This window comes from Ovis aries, chromosome 15 (assembly GCF_016772045.2).
Source record: "Ovis aries strain OAR_USU_Benz2616 breed Rambouillet chromosome 15, ARS-UI_Ramb_v3.0, whole genome shotgun sequence".
NCBI classification, from domain to species: domain Eukaryota; kingdom Metazoa; phylum Chordata; class Mammalia; order Artiodactyla; family Bovidae; genus Ovis; species Ovis aries.
The window spans coordinates 55,961,872-55,976,994 of NC_056068.1; the positions used below are offsets into that span (position 1 = coordinate 55,961,872).

Below are 15,123 nucleotides of genomic sequence, written 5' to 3' on the forward strand. Positions count from 1 at the left end.
ACTTTTACTATTGGTAGAAATTTAAACTGATTTAGAAGGTAGTTTGGCATTATCTGCTAAAGTTGAAAATGAGCATTCTTTGTGACTCACCAGTTTTTATCCTAGGTACATACTAGAAATGCATGCACAGGTGTATTTTAAGGTATACACGTGAATGTCTATTATAGCTTTATTTGTAATAGGCAATACTGGAAACAGCCCAAATATCCGTTATTAGAAGAGAGCATAAATAATTAATTTTTTTTGTGTTCATATGGTAATATGACAGTGAAAAAAATGACTACTAATGTATATGAAAATCAGGGATAAATTTCACACCCATAATGTTACATGAAAGAAGCCAGACACGATAGATTGCTCATTATACATTTACATAAAGTTTAAAAAACTTAAAAGATGTATCCTTTGAAGATAAAGCTAAGAGAAAGTGAGATAATAATACCATAAATAACAGGATTATGATTATTTTAGAGGAACAGGATGTGGAGGGCATAATGATTGAGAGAGAAGGTTAACGGGGGTATTTATTGTTTCTTGGAGTAGTTATAAAGAGGTTTGTCTTATTATGCATTTTTATTGCTCTCTTTATTTCATAGCAAATCATGTTTCATAAGTACTTGTGAGGGATATCTGCTTTCCTTTGCTCTAGTTCCATATTCACAATAGCATCTTTTGGCATATTTATCTGTTTCTGTCTATCTTTGTCCTGAGAATGATAACATTCCAAAATGTGAAAGAGTTCATCTGACTCATTAAAAAACAAGAAACATTCTAACAAGAATTAATACATTGCCTGCATTTTTATCTTGTTTTCTTGTGATAATCGCTAACAGTTTTAAAAACTTTGTAAAGTGAGTCAGATTATGTTGAGAGTACTCTGTATGCAATGCCTCATTTAGTCATAACAACAGTCTTACAAGGTTGATATTTTTTTCTTAACTTCAAGCCTGTAGGAATTGAGGCTAAGCAATGAAATTAAATTACATGTCTAAGAACACAGTAAATCAAAACCCATCTGTGTCTGATCTGGATCTCAATACATTAAGCAATATGTCATACTGCATTTTACTAACTCAAAGGTATAGTTAACAGATAATCAGCCATCACTTACTGATTAGTGACAAGATCTAATTTTGCAATGGTCTGAGAAAGGACGATAGTAAATCCACCGAGATAATATGACCCTTAATGGCTTCTGATATCCATTAATCCAGTTTCCTCTGGCTACACATTGACATTTTTTAACTCTGTAGCTCAGATCTCTCCTACTGCACATGTTAGATAGCATTGTAACTAAACATGTCCTTGCCTATCACTCCATGTGAAAATGTGAAAGTGTTAGTCTCTCATTTGTGTCTGACTCTGTGACCCCATGGACTGCAGCCTGCCAGGCTTCTCTGTACATGGGATTTCCTAGTCAAAAATACTGTAGTGGATTGCCATTTCCTTCTCCAGGGGATCTTCCCAACCCAGGGATCGAACCCGCATCTCTTATGTCTTCTACATTGCAGGCAGATTCTTTACCCACTGAGCCACTGGAGAAACCAATATGTATGCTAAAATCAGAAAATATTCAATGTCTTCTTATTTTTATCCCTGAGTTTAGCACAGCACCAGCACACATTAGGTGTTCAATAAATGCTTGTTAGATCAAGAAGAATTAATGTTAGGAAAAATATACATTTCACAAGCAGTTGCTGCCATAATTTTATTTGAAGAATACCCTAAAATGCATTCTCATGCAAATAAGCAGGCTTTATTGCTATTTGGCAAATGGGCTAAAATCTTTGCAAACCTGAGTCATAACTTGCATATTCTTAAGATCTTCTTTAGGAAGTTGAGCTTTTTTGAAAGTCCCTGTGCTTCATGATTTGCAATGCCTTAAATAACTAAGTGGTTTTCAAAATTGTTGAAAGGTTAGGTACCTGATAGATGATCTGCATCCCAGCTTCTGGGAGAGAAGCTGATTTTATTCTGTCTTCTGGGAAAAATAAACATGAAAAATTTGGTGTTAAATTGAATGCATTCCACGTTGTAATTGGAAAGCATTTCACTGTTCTAAATGAGTCTTGATTTTGGTGTCTAAATACAAAGATATATCTAAAAAATTTCCTGTCAATTCTGCTTTTAGGCAACATATTTGAACATGGCTTAATAAACATCTTGGTTGATGGTTGACATGTATGTATTAAAATATAATACGTGTGTGCATACTCAGTTGCTCAGTTGTGTCTGACTCTTTGTGACCCTGTGGACTGTAGTCTACCATGCACTTCTATCCATGGAATTTTTCAGGCAAAAATACTGGAGTGGATTGCCATTTCCTTCTCCAGGAGATCTTCCCAACCCAGGGACTGAACTTGCGTCTCTTCCATCTCTGCACTGGCAAGTGGATTCTTTACCACTGAGCCACCAGGAAGTGCAAAATATAATACTCTAAGCTTAAATTATGTAGAACCTATGTTGTGTTCTTGATACATAATCCAGAAGAGGTTTCCAAATCTTATCATATTTCTTCTTTCTTTTTAAAAAAATTAATTTATTTATTTTAATTGGAGGCTAATTACTTTACAATATTGTAGTGGTTTTTGCCATGCATTGACATGAACCATCTATGAGTGTACATGTGTTCCCCATCCTGAACCCCCTTCCCGCCTCCCTCCCTATCCCATCCCTCAGGGTCAATCCAGTACACCAGCCCTGAACACCTTGTCTCACGCATCAAACCTGGACTGGTGATCTATTTCACATATGAAAATATGCATATTTCAATGCTATTCTCTCAAATTATCCCACCCTCACCTTCTCCCACAGAGTCCAAAAGCCTGTTTTTACTTCTGTGTCTCTTTTGCTGTCTCGCATATAGGGTCATCGTTACCATCTTTCTAAATTCCATATATATGCATTAATATACTATATTGGTGTTTTTCTTTCTGACTTACTTCACTCTGTATAATAGGCTACAATTTCTAATCCACCTCATTAGAATTGACTCAAATGCATTCTTTTTAATAGCTGAGTAATATTCCATTGTGTATATGTACCACAGCTTTCTTATACATTCATCTGCCAATGGATATCTAGGTTGCTTCCATGTCCCGGCTATTGTAAACAGTACTGGGATGAACATTAGGGTACATGTGTCTCTTTCAATTCTGGTTTCTTTGGTGTGTATGCCCAGAAGTGGGATTGCTGGGTCATATGGAAGAATTGATGCTTTTGAACTGTGGTGTTGGAGAAGACTCTTGAGAATCCCTTGGACTGCAAGGAGATCCAACCAGGCCATTCTGAAGGAGATCAACCCTGGGATTTCTTTCAAAGGAATGATGCTAAAGCTGAAACTCCAGTACTTTGGCCACCTCATGCGAAGAGTTGATTCATTGGAAAAGACTCTGATGCTGGGAGGGGTTGGAGGCAGAAGGAGAAGGGGACGACTGAGGATGAGATGGCTGGATGGCATCACTGACTTGATGGACGTGAGTCTGAGTGAACTCTGGGAGTTGGTGATAGACAGGGAAGCCTGTCGTGCTGCGATTCACAGGGTCACAGAGTCAGATATGATTGAGCAACTGAACTGAACTGATGGCAGTTCTATTTCCAGTTTTTAAAGGAATCTCCACACTGTTCTCTATAGTGGCTGTACTAGTTTGCATTCCTACCAACAGTGTGAGAGGTTTCCCTTTTCTCCACACCTTCCCCAGCATTTATTGTTTGTAGACTTTTTGATAGCAGCCATTCTGACCAATGTGAGATGGTACCTCATTGTGGTTTTGATTTGCATTTCTCTAATAATAAGTGATGTTAAGCATCTTTTCATGCATTTGTTAGCCATTAGTATGTCTTCTTTGGAGAAATGTCTGTTTAGTTCTTTGGCTTGTTTTTTGATTGGGTCGTTTATTTTCTTGGAATTGAGTTGCAGAAACTCAATACAATACAAAAATACAAAAACTGTGTATTTTTGAGATTAATTCTTTGTCAGTTGCTTCATTTGCTATTATTTTCTCCCATTCTGAAGGCTGTCTTTTCACCTTGCTTGTAGCTTCCTTCGTTGTGCAATAGCTTTTAAGTTTAATTAGGTCCCATTTGTTTATTTTTGCTTTTATTTCCATTACTCTGGGAGGTGAGTCATAGAGGATCCTGCTGTGATTTATGTCAGAGAGTGTTTTGCCTATGTTTTCCTCTAGGAGTTTTATAATTTCTGGTCTTACATTTAGATCTTTAATCCATTTTGAGTTTATTTTTGTGTATGGTGTTAGAAAGTGTTCTAGTTTCATTCTTTTAGAAATGGTTGACCAGTTTTCCCAGCACCACTTGTTAGAGAGATTGTCTTTTCTCCATTGTATATTCTTGCCTCCTTTGTCAAAGTTAAGGTGTCCATAGATGTGTGGATTTACCTCTGGGTTTTCTTATTTTGTTCCATTGATCTATATTTCTGTCTTTGTGCCAATACCATACTGTCTTGATGACTGTAGCTTTGTAGGATAGCCTGAAATCAGGCAGGTTGATTCCTCCAGTTCCATTCTTCTTTCTCAGGACTGCTTTGGCTATTCGAGGTTTTTTGTATCTCCATACAAATTGTGAAATTATTTGTTCTAGCTCTGTGAAAAATACCATTGGTAGCTTGCTAGGGATTGCAATGAATCTATAGATTGCTTTGGGTAGTATACTCATTTTCACTATATTGATTCTTCGGATCCATGAACATGGTATATTTCTCCATCTATTTGTGTCATCTTTGATTTCTTTCATCAGTGTTTTATAGTTTTCTATATATAGGTCTTTTGCTTCTTTAGGTAGATTTATTCCTAAGTATTTTATTCTTTTTCGTTGCAATGGTGAATGGAATTGTTTCCTTAATTTCTTTCTGTTTTCTCATTGTTAGTGTATAGGAATGCAAGGAATTTCTGTGTGCTAATTTTATATCCTGCAACTTTATTATATTCATTGATTAGCTCCAGTAATTATCTGGTGGTATCTTTAGGGTTTTCTATGTAGAGGATCATGTCATTTGCAACCAGTGAGAGCTTTGCTTCTTCTTTTCCAATCTGGATTCCTTTTATTTCTTTTTCTTCTCTGACTGCTGTGGCTAAAACTTCCAAAACTATGTTGAATAGTAGTGGTGAGAGTTGATACCCTTGTCTTGTTCCTGACTTTAGAGGCAATGCTTTCAATTTTTCACCATCGAGGATAATGTTTGCTGTGGGTTTATCATATATGGCTTTTATTGTGTTGAGGTATGTTCCTTCTATGCCTGCTTTCTGGAGGGTTTTTAATCATAAATGGATGTTGAATTCTGTCAAAGGCCTTCTCTGCATCTATTGAGATAATCATATGGTTTTTATTTTTCAATTTGTTAATGTGATATATCATATTGATTGATTTGCAAATATTGAAGAATCTTTGCATCCCTGAGATAAAGCCCACTTGTTCATGATGTATGATCTTTTTAAATATATTGTTGTATTTTGTTTGGTAAAATTTTGTTAAGGATTTTTGCATCTATGTACATCAGTGATATTGGCCTGAAGTTTTCTTTTTTTGTGGCATCTTTGTACGGTTTTGGTATTAGGGTGATGGTGGCCTCATAGAATGAGTTTCCTTGCCATATTTCTTTATCATCATTTTGAAAACTACTTTTCTTTTTGCCTGATCAATTGGTCAAACTTTTTATTCATAATTTATATCATAGAATAGTTAGATACTAAACTAGAATCCTAGTTAATAGAGTTTGATTGTAACATGTTTACAAAGATACAAGAACTGTTAATATTACCTAAGGTCACTTATTATAAAAATGTAAAAGATGTAGTGTTTTTTTTTTTTTTTTTGATTTTCAAATTGTAAGGCAGTTGATTTTCTGGAAGAGTTTAACATTTATTTTGCTTAATCTTAGAGTAATGAGTAATAACTATCAGAGTTCCACTTTCTTAAAGTTGGTAAAGCACATAAAATATTTTAAAAGCTATCTTACTGTCTCATTATTTTCCTACCAACCAATCGTTTGATTTCTAGATCATCTCATTGAAAGATTTTACCTTCACCTGGGCTAAGTATGTTATTATTAATTTAAGATCAGGTGATACTTAATACTAGACTAGTATTAAAAGGATGGTATGCTTTAGGCAAAATAAAATGCGGAGGGAAAATTTTATATAACCTTATTTTAACTTTGTCTTTGTTTATATTATCATGAGGATGTCTGGAGGCAGTGGGTCATATGTATAAAACAAAGTACAAGCCAGGGATTTTGCAGTTCTGCTATAATTTTGTGATCAATCATCTTATTCTAATTTGATTTGTGTTAATGTTGGAGGAAAGAGGATGAGAAATGATTACATGAGCTTTTAATGGCATTATATTTTTGAGGTAATTCCTGTCTGGATACACTTACATGGGTTATTCCATTCTTTCCATTCCTTTCTTTTTTTCTATCCTTTCTTCCTTCTTCCCATAAAGATCTATTGGTGCGTACTATGTGTCTGGCTCTGAGTTAGATGTTTGAAATACTAAAGGAAATCAGGCTTGATTATTCATTGGAAGGACTGATGATGAAGCTGAAGCTACCATACTTTAGCCACCTGATACGAAGAACTGACTGATTGGAGTTCAGACCCTGGGAAAGATTGAAGGCAGGAGGAAAAGGGACAACAGAAGATGAGATGGTTGGATGGTATCACTGACTCAATGGACATGAGTTTGAGCAAGCTCTGTGTTTTGGTGATGGACAGGGAAGGCCAATGTGCTGCAGTCCATGGGGTTGCAAAGAGTCGGACATGACTGAGCGACTGAACTGAACTGAACATGTTGGAATTTAACAGTCGTTAAGAAAAATAGGGTAAGGAAAGGAGAATCAAGAGTGGAGTATCGTGGAAAACAGCTGAAGGGTCTCGAAGAGAGGAGTTACATAATGTAATTTATAATGTGGAGGATCACTCAAGTGTCTTAACTGTCATGCTGAGAATAGATTTTAGAGAAGCAAAGGTAGAAGCTAGGAGATGAGTCAGACTATTGTGATAATGTCGTCAATAGATGACATATCTTAGAACAGAGTAGTGTTGAGGATGTTAGAAAGTGATCAGATTCTAAATATATTTTGAAGAATGTTCCAACGATTTGCATGTTAGATGGGAGAAAATAGAGGAAACAAAGACTCGAGATTTTTGATCTGAGCAATTTAAAGAATAGGTTTGCAGCCAATCAAAATAACAAGGGTTTGGGGGAACATTTGCTTAGATAAAATAAGGAATTCCATTTTGGACAGTCAGCTTTGATATGTCCATTAGATATCCAAGTGAAATCTCTGGAGTGGTGGAGGCAAAAGAATTCTAAAGTCTGAAGTTAATTATGTCTTCTCCAGCTACTAATCCTCAGTATCTCTACCCTATAGGAACTATAAATCATAGGCCTTTTGAGGGGTTAGCCTTCTATTACTGCCAACCCCTGGACCTAGTAATGTGTACCTACATATGCTTGTCTTTTTCAATATAGTTGTCAAGACCACTATAAGAGTTCTAGTTTCACTATTTCCTTTTCTGTGACATCTGGGATGTTACTCAACCTTTTTTGGCTTCTATGTACTCATGTCAATATCTACCTTAAAGAATTGTGAGAATAAATCACTTGGCACATTGTCTGGCACCATGGTTAGAGGTCAGTTAGTGATAGCCATTATTTTCATCATTATTATGGGCTTCCCTGGTGGCTCAGATGGTTAAGAATCCACCTGCAATGCAGGAGACCTGGGTTTGATCCCTATGCTGGGAAGATCCCCTGGAGGAGAGCATGGCAACCCACTCCAGTATTCTTGTCTAGAGAATCTTCACAGACAGAGGAGCCTGGTGGGCTACAACCCATGGGGTTGCAAAGAGTAGGACATGACTGAGAGACTAAAGGCAGCACACGTTGTGCAACTACAAGGCAGTGGTGACTCTGCTTGAGTTGTTACTTAGTCACCTTGTAGTATCCAAGAAAGTAATCCTGGGACTCTCAAGACCTTTTTATTCATTGGAGAAAAGAATGTGTAAAGTCTTCTTGTCCTTGAGCCTGGAAGTCTCTGCTGCTGCTAAATCATTTCAGTTGTGTCCTACTCTGCGACCCCATAGACGGCAGCCCACCAGGCTCCTCTGTCCCTGGGATTCTCCAGGCAAGAATACTGGAGTCTCTATACCCCTGAATTCACACACTTGAACCTATTTTCTCCAAGAAGACAGCTCCTGAGCCACCTGACCTGTTCCTGTAGGATTACAATCGCTCAGATATCAGTTTTTGTTGCTTCACTTGGCTGACTTGTTGGCCACTAGGTTACTCTGGTCCTCACTTTTTTAAACCTTAAGCTGCATATATGTCCTAAGCAGGCTCCTCCAAAGAAGTCTGAGATCTCTTTTTTTGAAATTATCAGTTAACTCTCAGAATGTTAGGACATAAAAATAAGCTCAAGAATGCCTGTATGGGAAAAATGGGACAGAGATTTGGTACAGATAATCAAATAGCTTGACAGGAAACATGGAAAAAGAAGGATAATGTATCTAATAGCTAAAAACATGGACCAGGAATAAAAATTGAATTAAAGTAATATTGAGCTGTTTACTGACAAAGTGCCAGCTCCCAAAAACAGGCCATTACAAATATCAGGTGATTGCTGAAATTAATTTTATTAAAGTTACAGCAAGTAAGGGTATCATCTGGGTAGTCTTAGTAGTTTTACAAAGATGAAGTTGGGAAAGAGTTTTCAGAGGGTTCTAGGACCTGGGCTGGTAGATATTAAGGTAAATCTTGCAAGGCAGGCAGTTGGTTGAAAATTGGGCAGCATCTGTAAAAAACAGCTGGGATAGGTGGACAGAGCAAGGTGAGTACCTTACAGAAGTCTTAATAAGCACATGATTAGTCTTAGTAAGTAGGTGATTGTCATCAGATCATGGTCTTATACTCTGGGGGGAAGTATTTCTTGGAACAAGCAGTTCAGAAATTATTGTTTGGTGTTGTTGAACATAGGTTTAGGGAAATAATGCCTCATCTGAGTATTATTTCATGGAGGAAATTATGTTAATTTCAGTTCTCAGTACTTATGTTGTTTAAGCTTTGTTGTCTTTATTTTTGAAAGGCAAGTTTGAGTTTTGAGTAAGATAAAACATGTAAAACATCTATGTCTGGGCCTGATTTTGAGCAAATGTTCAATGTATATTGGCTGTTATTATTTTTATAGGATTTTATTGAATAAAACATATACCTTTAGATGCTAGCATCATAGGATCCATGTTCTGGTGTCAGACTAATTTCAAATCCTAGAACATCACTGGTAGCTTGTTTCCTACTGTAAGGTGGGGAGGAATGAGGGAGGGGAGTTCAGGATGGGGAACACGTGTACACCTGTGGTGGATTCATGTTGATGTATGGCAAAACCAATATAACATTGTAAAGTAATTAACCTCCAATTAAAATAAATTTATATTAAAAAATGAAAACTTTAAAAATTATCTTTTCATGTTTTATAATTGGATGTAAAAAATACATTTTTACATTGGATTGCAAATATTTGAACAAAAGTGTCTGAAAGCTGAATGTGTGTGCTTAGCCAACCTACACTATTAACAACCATTGCTTTATTTGCAGAATGACATGAATTACATAGCATCCAGTGGACTTCTATTCAAAGATGGCAAAAAGCGGATTGATTACATCTTGGTTTATAGAAAGTCAAATATACAATATGACAAAAGAAACACATTTGAAAAGAACCTCAGAGCGGAAGGCTTAATGTTAGAAAAGGAGGTAGGTGCTTTAATAATATTAGCTATATGATACAATGTGCTGGAAGAGATATGATATTTTACATTTCAATCTAAAAGGTATAACATATGGCTTTTAAAAACATATAGCAATTTTCTCCCACATGGAAAAGAAATGCATATGTATAGTCATATTTTAAAATATTTTCCTTTTTTACTCTATACATTTCTATAAATTTAAATATTTTGCAAAGGGCATAGCTGTTTTTACATTTTTTTTAAATTAAAGAAGGAATGATCCTGTATAAAGTACAAAACCCTATGAAAAGAAAACCAAAATGTTGAAAGAAATGAGTCTGCCAAACCATTAATATCTAGATTTTAATATTTTAGTAAGTATGTTTGAAATTTGTGTCTAGAGCTCAAATGAGGAGTCTAAACTGAAAGTGAATGCTTTAATCTTTAGAACATAGATGGTAATATAAGCTGTGTTTTAGTATGAGATCACTGGAAAGAACCATAAAAAAAAAGAGCCTAAAAGTGAGCCTATAAAAAGTAGGGGCGGGGCGGGGGGGGGGGGAATAAATGGTTGAAGGTGTTGGATGTAGGTGTTAGTAGAAGAGATGAGGAGTCACAGCGAAGAGTGGTTACCAGGGTTAAATACTGCTCAGAAGTCGAGTGAGACAAGAAAGAGGCCCAGTTAATTGGAGAATATGGAGATCTTTGGTAAAATCAGTGAGAATCTTTTCTCTGAGGAGATAGAATGGGACGAGTTGAAGAGTGACAGGGTAATGGAAAAATAGAGGCTGTGGCAAACGTCATCTGTTTGCTCATCTGAGAATGGAAGGATGAAGAGTGGTAGCCCGAGATGGAATGAGGTCTCATGAGGTTTTGCTTCTTTCTTTCTGTTTTCTTTTTTTCTTGTATGTGTTTACATAATGAGGAGGAAGGAAGTGTGAATGGAGAGAGGCAGGGAAAGAAAGAAATAGAAGAGAAAGATTGAGGAGACAGAAGACAGATGAGTAAAAAAAATTGAAAGGCCTTTAGGTGAAAATTAAGGGTGAGATCCAGTATACAGTTAAAATATCAAGTGTAATATCAGGGAAAATTAAGATTCCTTAATTGTATTTTAAAGTTAATTTTCTGCAATCATTTATTTTGGTTGTCAAAGATATATTTACTTATATTCTTAATTCTAAGAGTATTAACATTGGTTTTTTAAATGGTTGAGTTAATTAGGACTAGATTAATTATCATAATGTTAATGTGTAAAATCAACAAAAAACAGTTTAAGTGAACAAGACATATCTATGTAATAAGCATGCTAACTTTATATATGAAATAAGCATGTTATTTTTATATATAAAAAAGTCTTAAAATTTCTAATCAAGAAATTATTCAGTACTATTTTTATTAATTTTCTATTGCTGCTTAACGCATCACCACATATTCAGCAGCTTAAAATAAAACCCATTTGTTAGCTCACAGTTCTGCAAATCAGAAGTTTGGGTATGGTGAGCACTTGGCTCTGTTTCTTGCAATACTTAAATCAGTGTGTTGAATAGGCTTGCATTCACACCTGGAACTTAGGGTATTCTTTCAAGCTTATGTGGTTGTGATAGAATTCAGTTTCTTGTGGTTGTAGGACTGAAATCCACATCTCCTTGCTAGCTATAAGCCAGGTACCTCTCTCAGTTCCTAGAGGCCATTCTGATTCCTTGCTGCATGCTCCCCACCCACGTTCAAAACTAGCGGCAGAGACTCTCCTTTGTGTACCTCTGCTGTTTTGAATCTCTTTTGCCAAGAAGAGTCCCTTTCAGGGAATCATCTGCCATGGAGAATAATCTCTCTGTTTTAAAAGCAAATGTGCCATATAAGGAACTTAATCATGAGACTGAATATGCCATCATATTCACAGGTCCTGTAGAGTGTTCAAGATGAAGACAAGGCATGAAGATCTAAGGGGATTTCTTAGAATTCTGCCAACCACATTATTAAAAATTTCAATATCCTATGTATTGCCTTTTTAAGCAAGTAGGCATAGAAAGAAACAATGCTATGATTATAATATAGAACATAGATATGTTTTTGGTTTAAACCTTATGTTAACTGATGACTAAATGGCATCTAAATAGTTATACCTATATGAACTATCAAATCCAGTGTTTTGCATTATCATGAACTTTTATTTCTTCTTAAAATTTCTAGTATTATAGTATGTGTGCTTTATTTGAAGCTTAATTTTAGTAAGTATTAAATTGAAAATATTTAGGTCTTATCACAGGTGGAAAAGGAAAATGAAATTGTGAAAATGTCAGCCAGTATTGGATTTTTAGCAGAAAAAATGGGAGTATTCCCTAGGAAACAAGTTCCCATTTTTAAAATTTATATTCAACAGAGTTAAGCACTGAGCCTGGCACAGAGTATATCTCAAATCCTCATTAAATTGCATGTTGATGTGGATAGTTTCTAGATGATCACATCAGCAACAGATAATGATTCATGTTTGAAGATTGTGCAGATAAATAGGTAGATGATCTCTGTCAAGATATGTTCTTTATTATCCAAGTGTATTTCCAGATTATATCAGCATTTTACCTTTATCTTATACTTAGTATAGCAAGCTACCATATTCTATATTTTTTTCAGCTCCCTGCCACCAACTTGCAGAGTGACATTGTAAAAACATATTTTTAAAATTTCCTTTTTTTTCCTCAAGAATGAATCTTCTACCTCCTGAAAATTCTGGATGGAATAATTAAATAATAATGTGAAGTGTGAAGGCTGTGGGTGTTTTGTTCCCCTGGAAAAGCCTGCCTGCATCAGAGCTAAACAGAATAGTGCCAGATTGGGAGCTTCTGATTCCAAGGGAGAAAGTAATTTTGCTTTCTGCCAACACCATCCCTTCATCAACCCCCTGCTGCAAGGAAATAAAACTATTTTTTTTTTTTTAAGTAGAGGTATAACAAAAGAGAAATTAAGTTGAAGAAGTTATAAGACAATTCATGCTGCTTAGGAAAAATATATACATATATATGTATGTACATATTAATATATTTTAGACATACAAAATTAAAAATGTTCTAGCTGTATGTGCCCTTAGCTTGATGTTTCACTGGTGGTAGAATTAATGCAGTAATGTACTTCTGAAGCATCTACTTTATTTGGGTGTGTTAGATTTTTTTCACATCTTAAGAGTTGACCAGACTGAATTAATTATCAGTGCTAAGCCAGCTATTCATGATGCTAATTTGAACCTGACTTAGTACCTCTTCCAAAATAATTCTGGCTTATTTGCTTTCTTATCTTCATTGTCTCTCGCTTAGGTACAAGTTACAAAGAATGTGTACTCAAAGTAAGTGAACTCATTCATTCATTCATCCATTCAATGAATGCTTAGTGAATGACTACTCTGTGCCTGGTGTAGAACAAGGTGCTCAGTAGACATAAATGAACAAAGCAAATACCCCTCCTCTCACAGCACTTACATAAATAGACTCATTCATTAGAAGATAATAAACACTATAGAAAAACAAAATGGAGTGAGGTAAGGATGATGGAGTGAAGCAGGCAAGTAATAGCAAGTGACCAAATGATGGAAGTAGAGTGAATGTGAGGGAGATTAGTAGGAGAAAGGTTTAACAAGCTATGGAGGGTGAGGTTGTAAAAGGCTGTGTAGGTCATTGGAAAAACTTTGGTTTTCACTCTAATTCAAATGAGGTTTTGAGAAAGTATATGATCTGAGTTATATTTTAAAGAATAACTCTGGCCATTGTGCTATGAATAGACCACTGGCGGCAAGAATATGAACAAAACTCTATTAGAAAACACTGTAAGACTCTAGACCACAGATGGTGGTGATAGCCCAGAGCAGTAGCTGTGGAAGAAGTGGGGGGCGACCAGTTCTAGCTGCACATGGTGTGAAGAAAAACAAGCTAGGAACCAACTGATAGTATGAAACCCAAGCTCTCCTGTGGTGGAGGTTAAGCCTTCCCAGATCTCTCCCAACTCCCGTGCATGTAATAGTCATTCCTTCTTCATGCTGCTAATATATTCTGGCAGCCAACATGCCTAGGTTTTAAGAACTGTAATGCTCTGTGGGAGAGTGTGATCTCTATTCACACCAGAATAAGGCTTAGCTCCTGAGAAATGATTTTTTTTTTGTCCTGACATCTGCTTATTCCTCAAAAGAGATCCCCACCCTCAAACTTCTGAGAAACCATTGGAGAAAATGTAATGACATAACATCAGTGCACTTCTCAAGGGATTGGTTGTTATCTTAAATCATCCCACCTGTAGAATGTGTCATTCTGGTGGAGACTGATTTTTTCTAAGTCTGGATTGGTTTTCATAGAAGTCTCACTTCCAGATTCTGGGATGAAATGAGCACTAAATATGTTTTCTTTAATCCTGAGGGTCCAATTTTCTCTGTCTTTGAGTAACTGCTGGAAAGTAACCCACACCTCCCCAGGAACTGAGCAATGACATAAAAGCATAAGGTACTTTGAATACATAAAGAGGAAAGATAAATTTCCCAAAGAAACTATAGTCTGTAGAAATACAGTTTTATTACAATTTATACTAAGTTTTATTTCAAAGAAAATTTAACTTTTCAATGCCTTGATTCAAGTCCTCAACTTCAGAGTTTTCCTCAATCATACGTTGTTACTGGCTTTTTACTTGTATAATTCAAAGCCTATTATAGAAGGCCTAAAAACCAAGGCACTGCTCCGCCAAAGATGAATCAAGGAGCTATTTACTGAGAAAAAGAAAAAGAAAAAAAAAGAATTATTCTAGTGAAGCTTTGAAAATAGCCATTACCTTGGCCATGGTCTGATTCTAGGAGCATGCTCTCACTGGGAATGAACATTTTGGTAAACTTCTTGTACTTGAGCTCCTTATAGTCTAGTCTCTCATAAGACTCATGACAACTCTATGAGGTAAGACCATTCTCTCCATTTCCCAAGCGAGAAAACTGAGGATCAGAGAAATTAGGTAATTTCCCCAAGATCCTAGAGTTAATAAATGATAGAAATGGAATTTGTACTTACCTCTTTATGATTCTAAACCCTGTGTTTTTTCTTCCATACTGTGTCATTTCTTCCAAGTAGGCATTTAGGATTAAAGAAATTGACCAGAGTACTCAAGTTTGTTAAAAGCTCCTTAGATAATCCCAATGCCCACTTTATTTTGCTTAAAAACCTCTTGTCTAGATCAAAGACACAAATTATTATGATCTCTTGCAGGAAACATTATACTAACCTTTTAAGATTCAAGTAAGTATGCAAAATTGACAGCTCTGCAAGGGCATGGACTTGTAGGTCTTATACTCCGTTTATCCCCAGAATTTTCATAGGCTCTCACAAGTATAATAGTAATTGCTCAATAAAATATCCTA

At 35.8% G+C, this 15,123-nt stretch overlaps 1 protein-coding gene across 1 annotated transcript in view; it reads left to right on the forward strand.

Moving 5' to 3' along the window:
* ANO3 (anoctamin 3) overlaps positions 1–15,123 on the forward strand; it is a 455,605-nt gene that overhangs the window by 309,569 nt on the left and 130,913 nt on the right. The window contains exon 5 of the mRNA XM_027979573.3: positions 9,610–9,768. Within this exon, the coding sequence (XP_027835374.2) occupies positions 9,610–9,768 (159 nt within the window). The remainder of the gene's footprint in view (positions 1–9,609; positions 9,769–15,123) is intronic.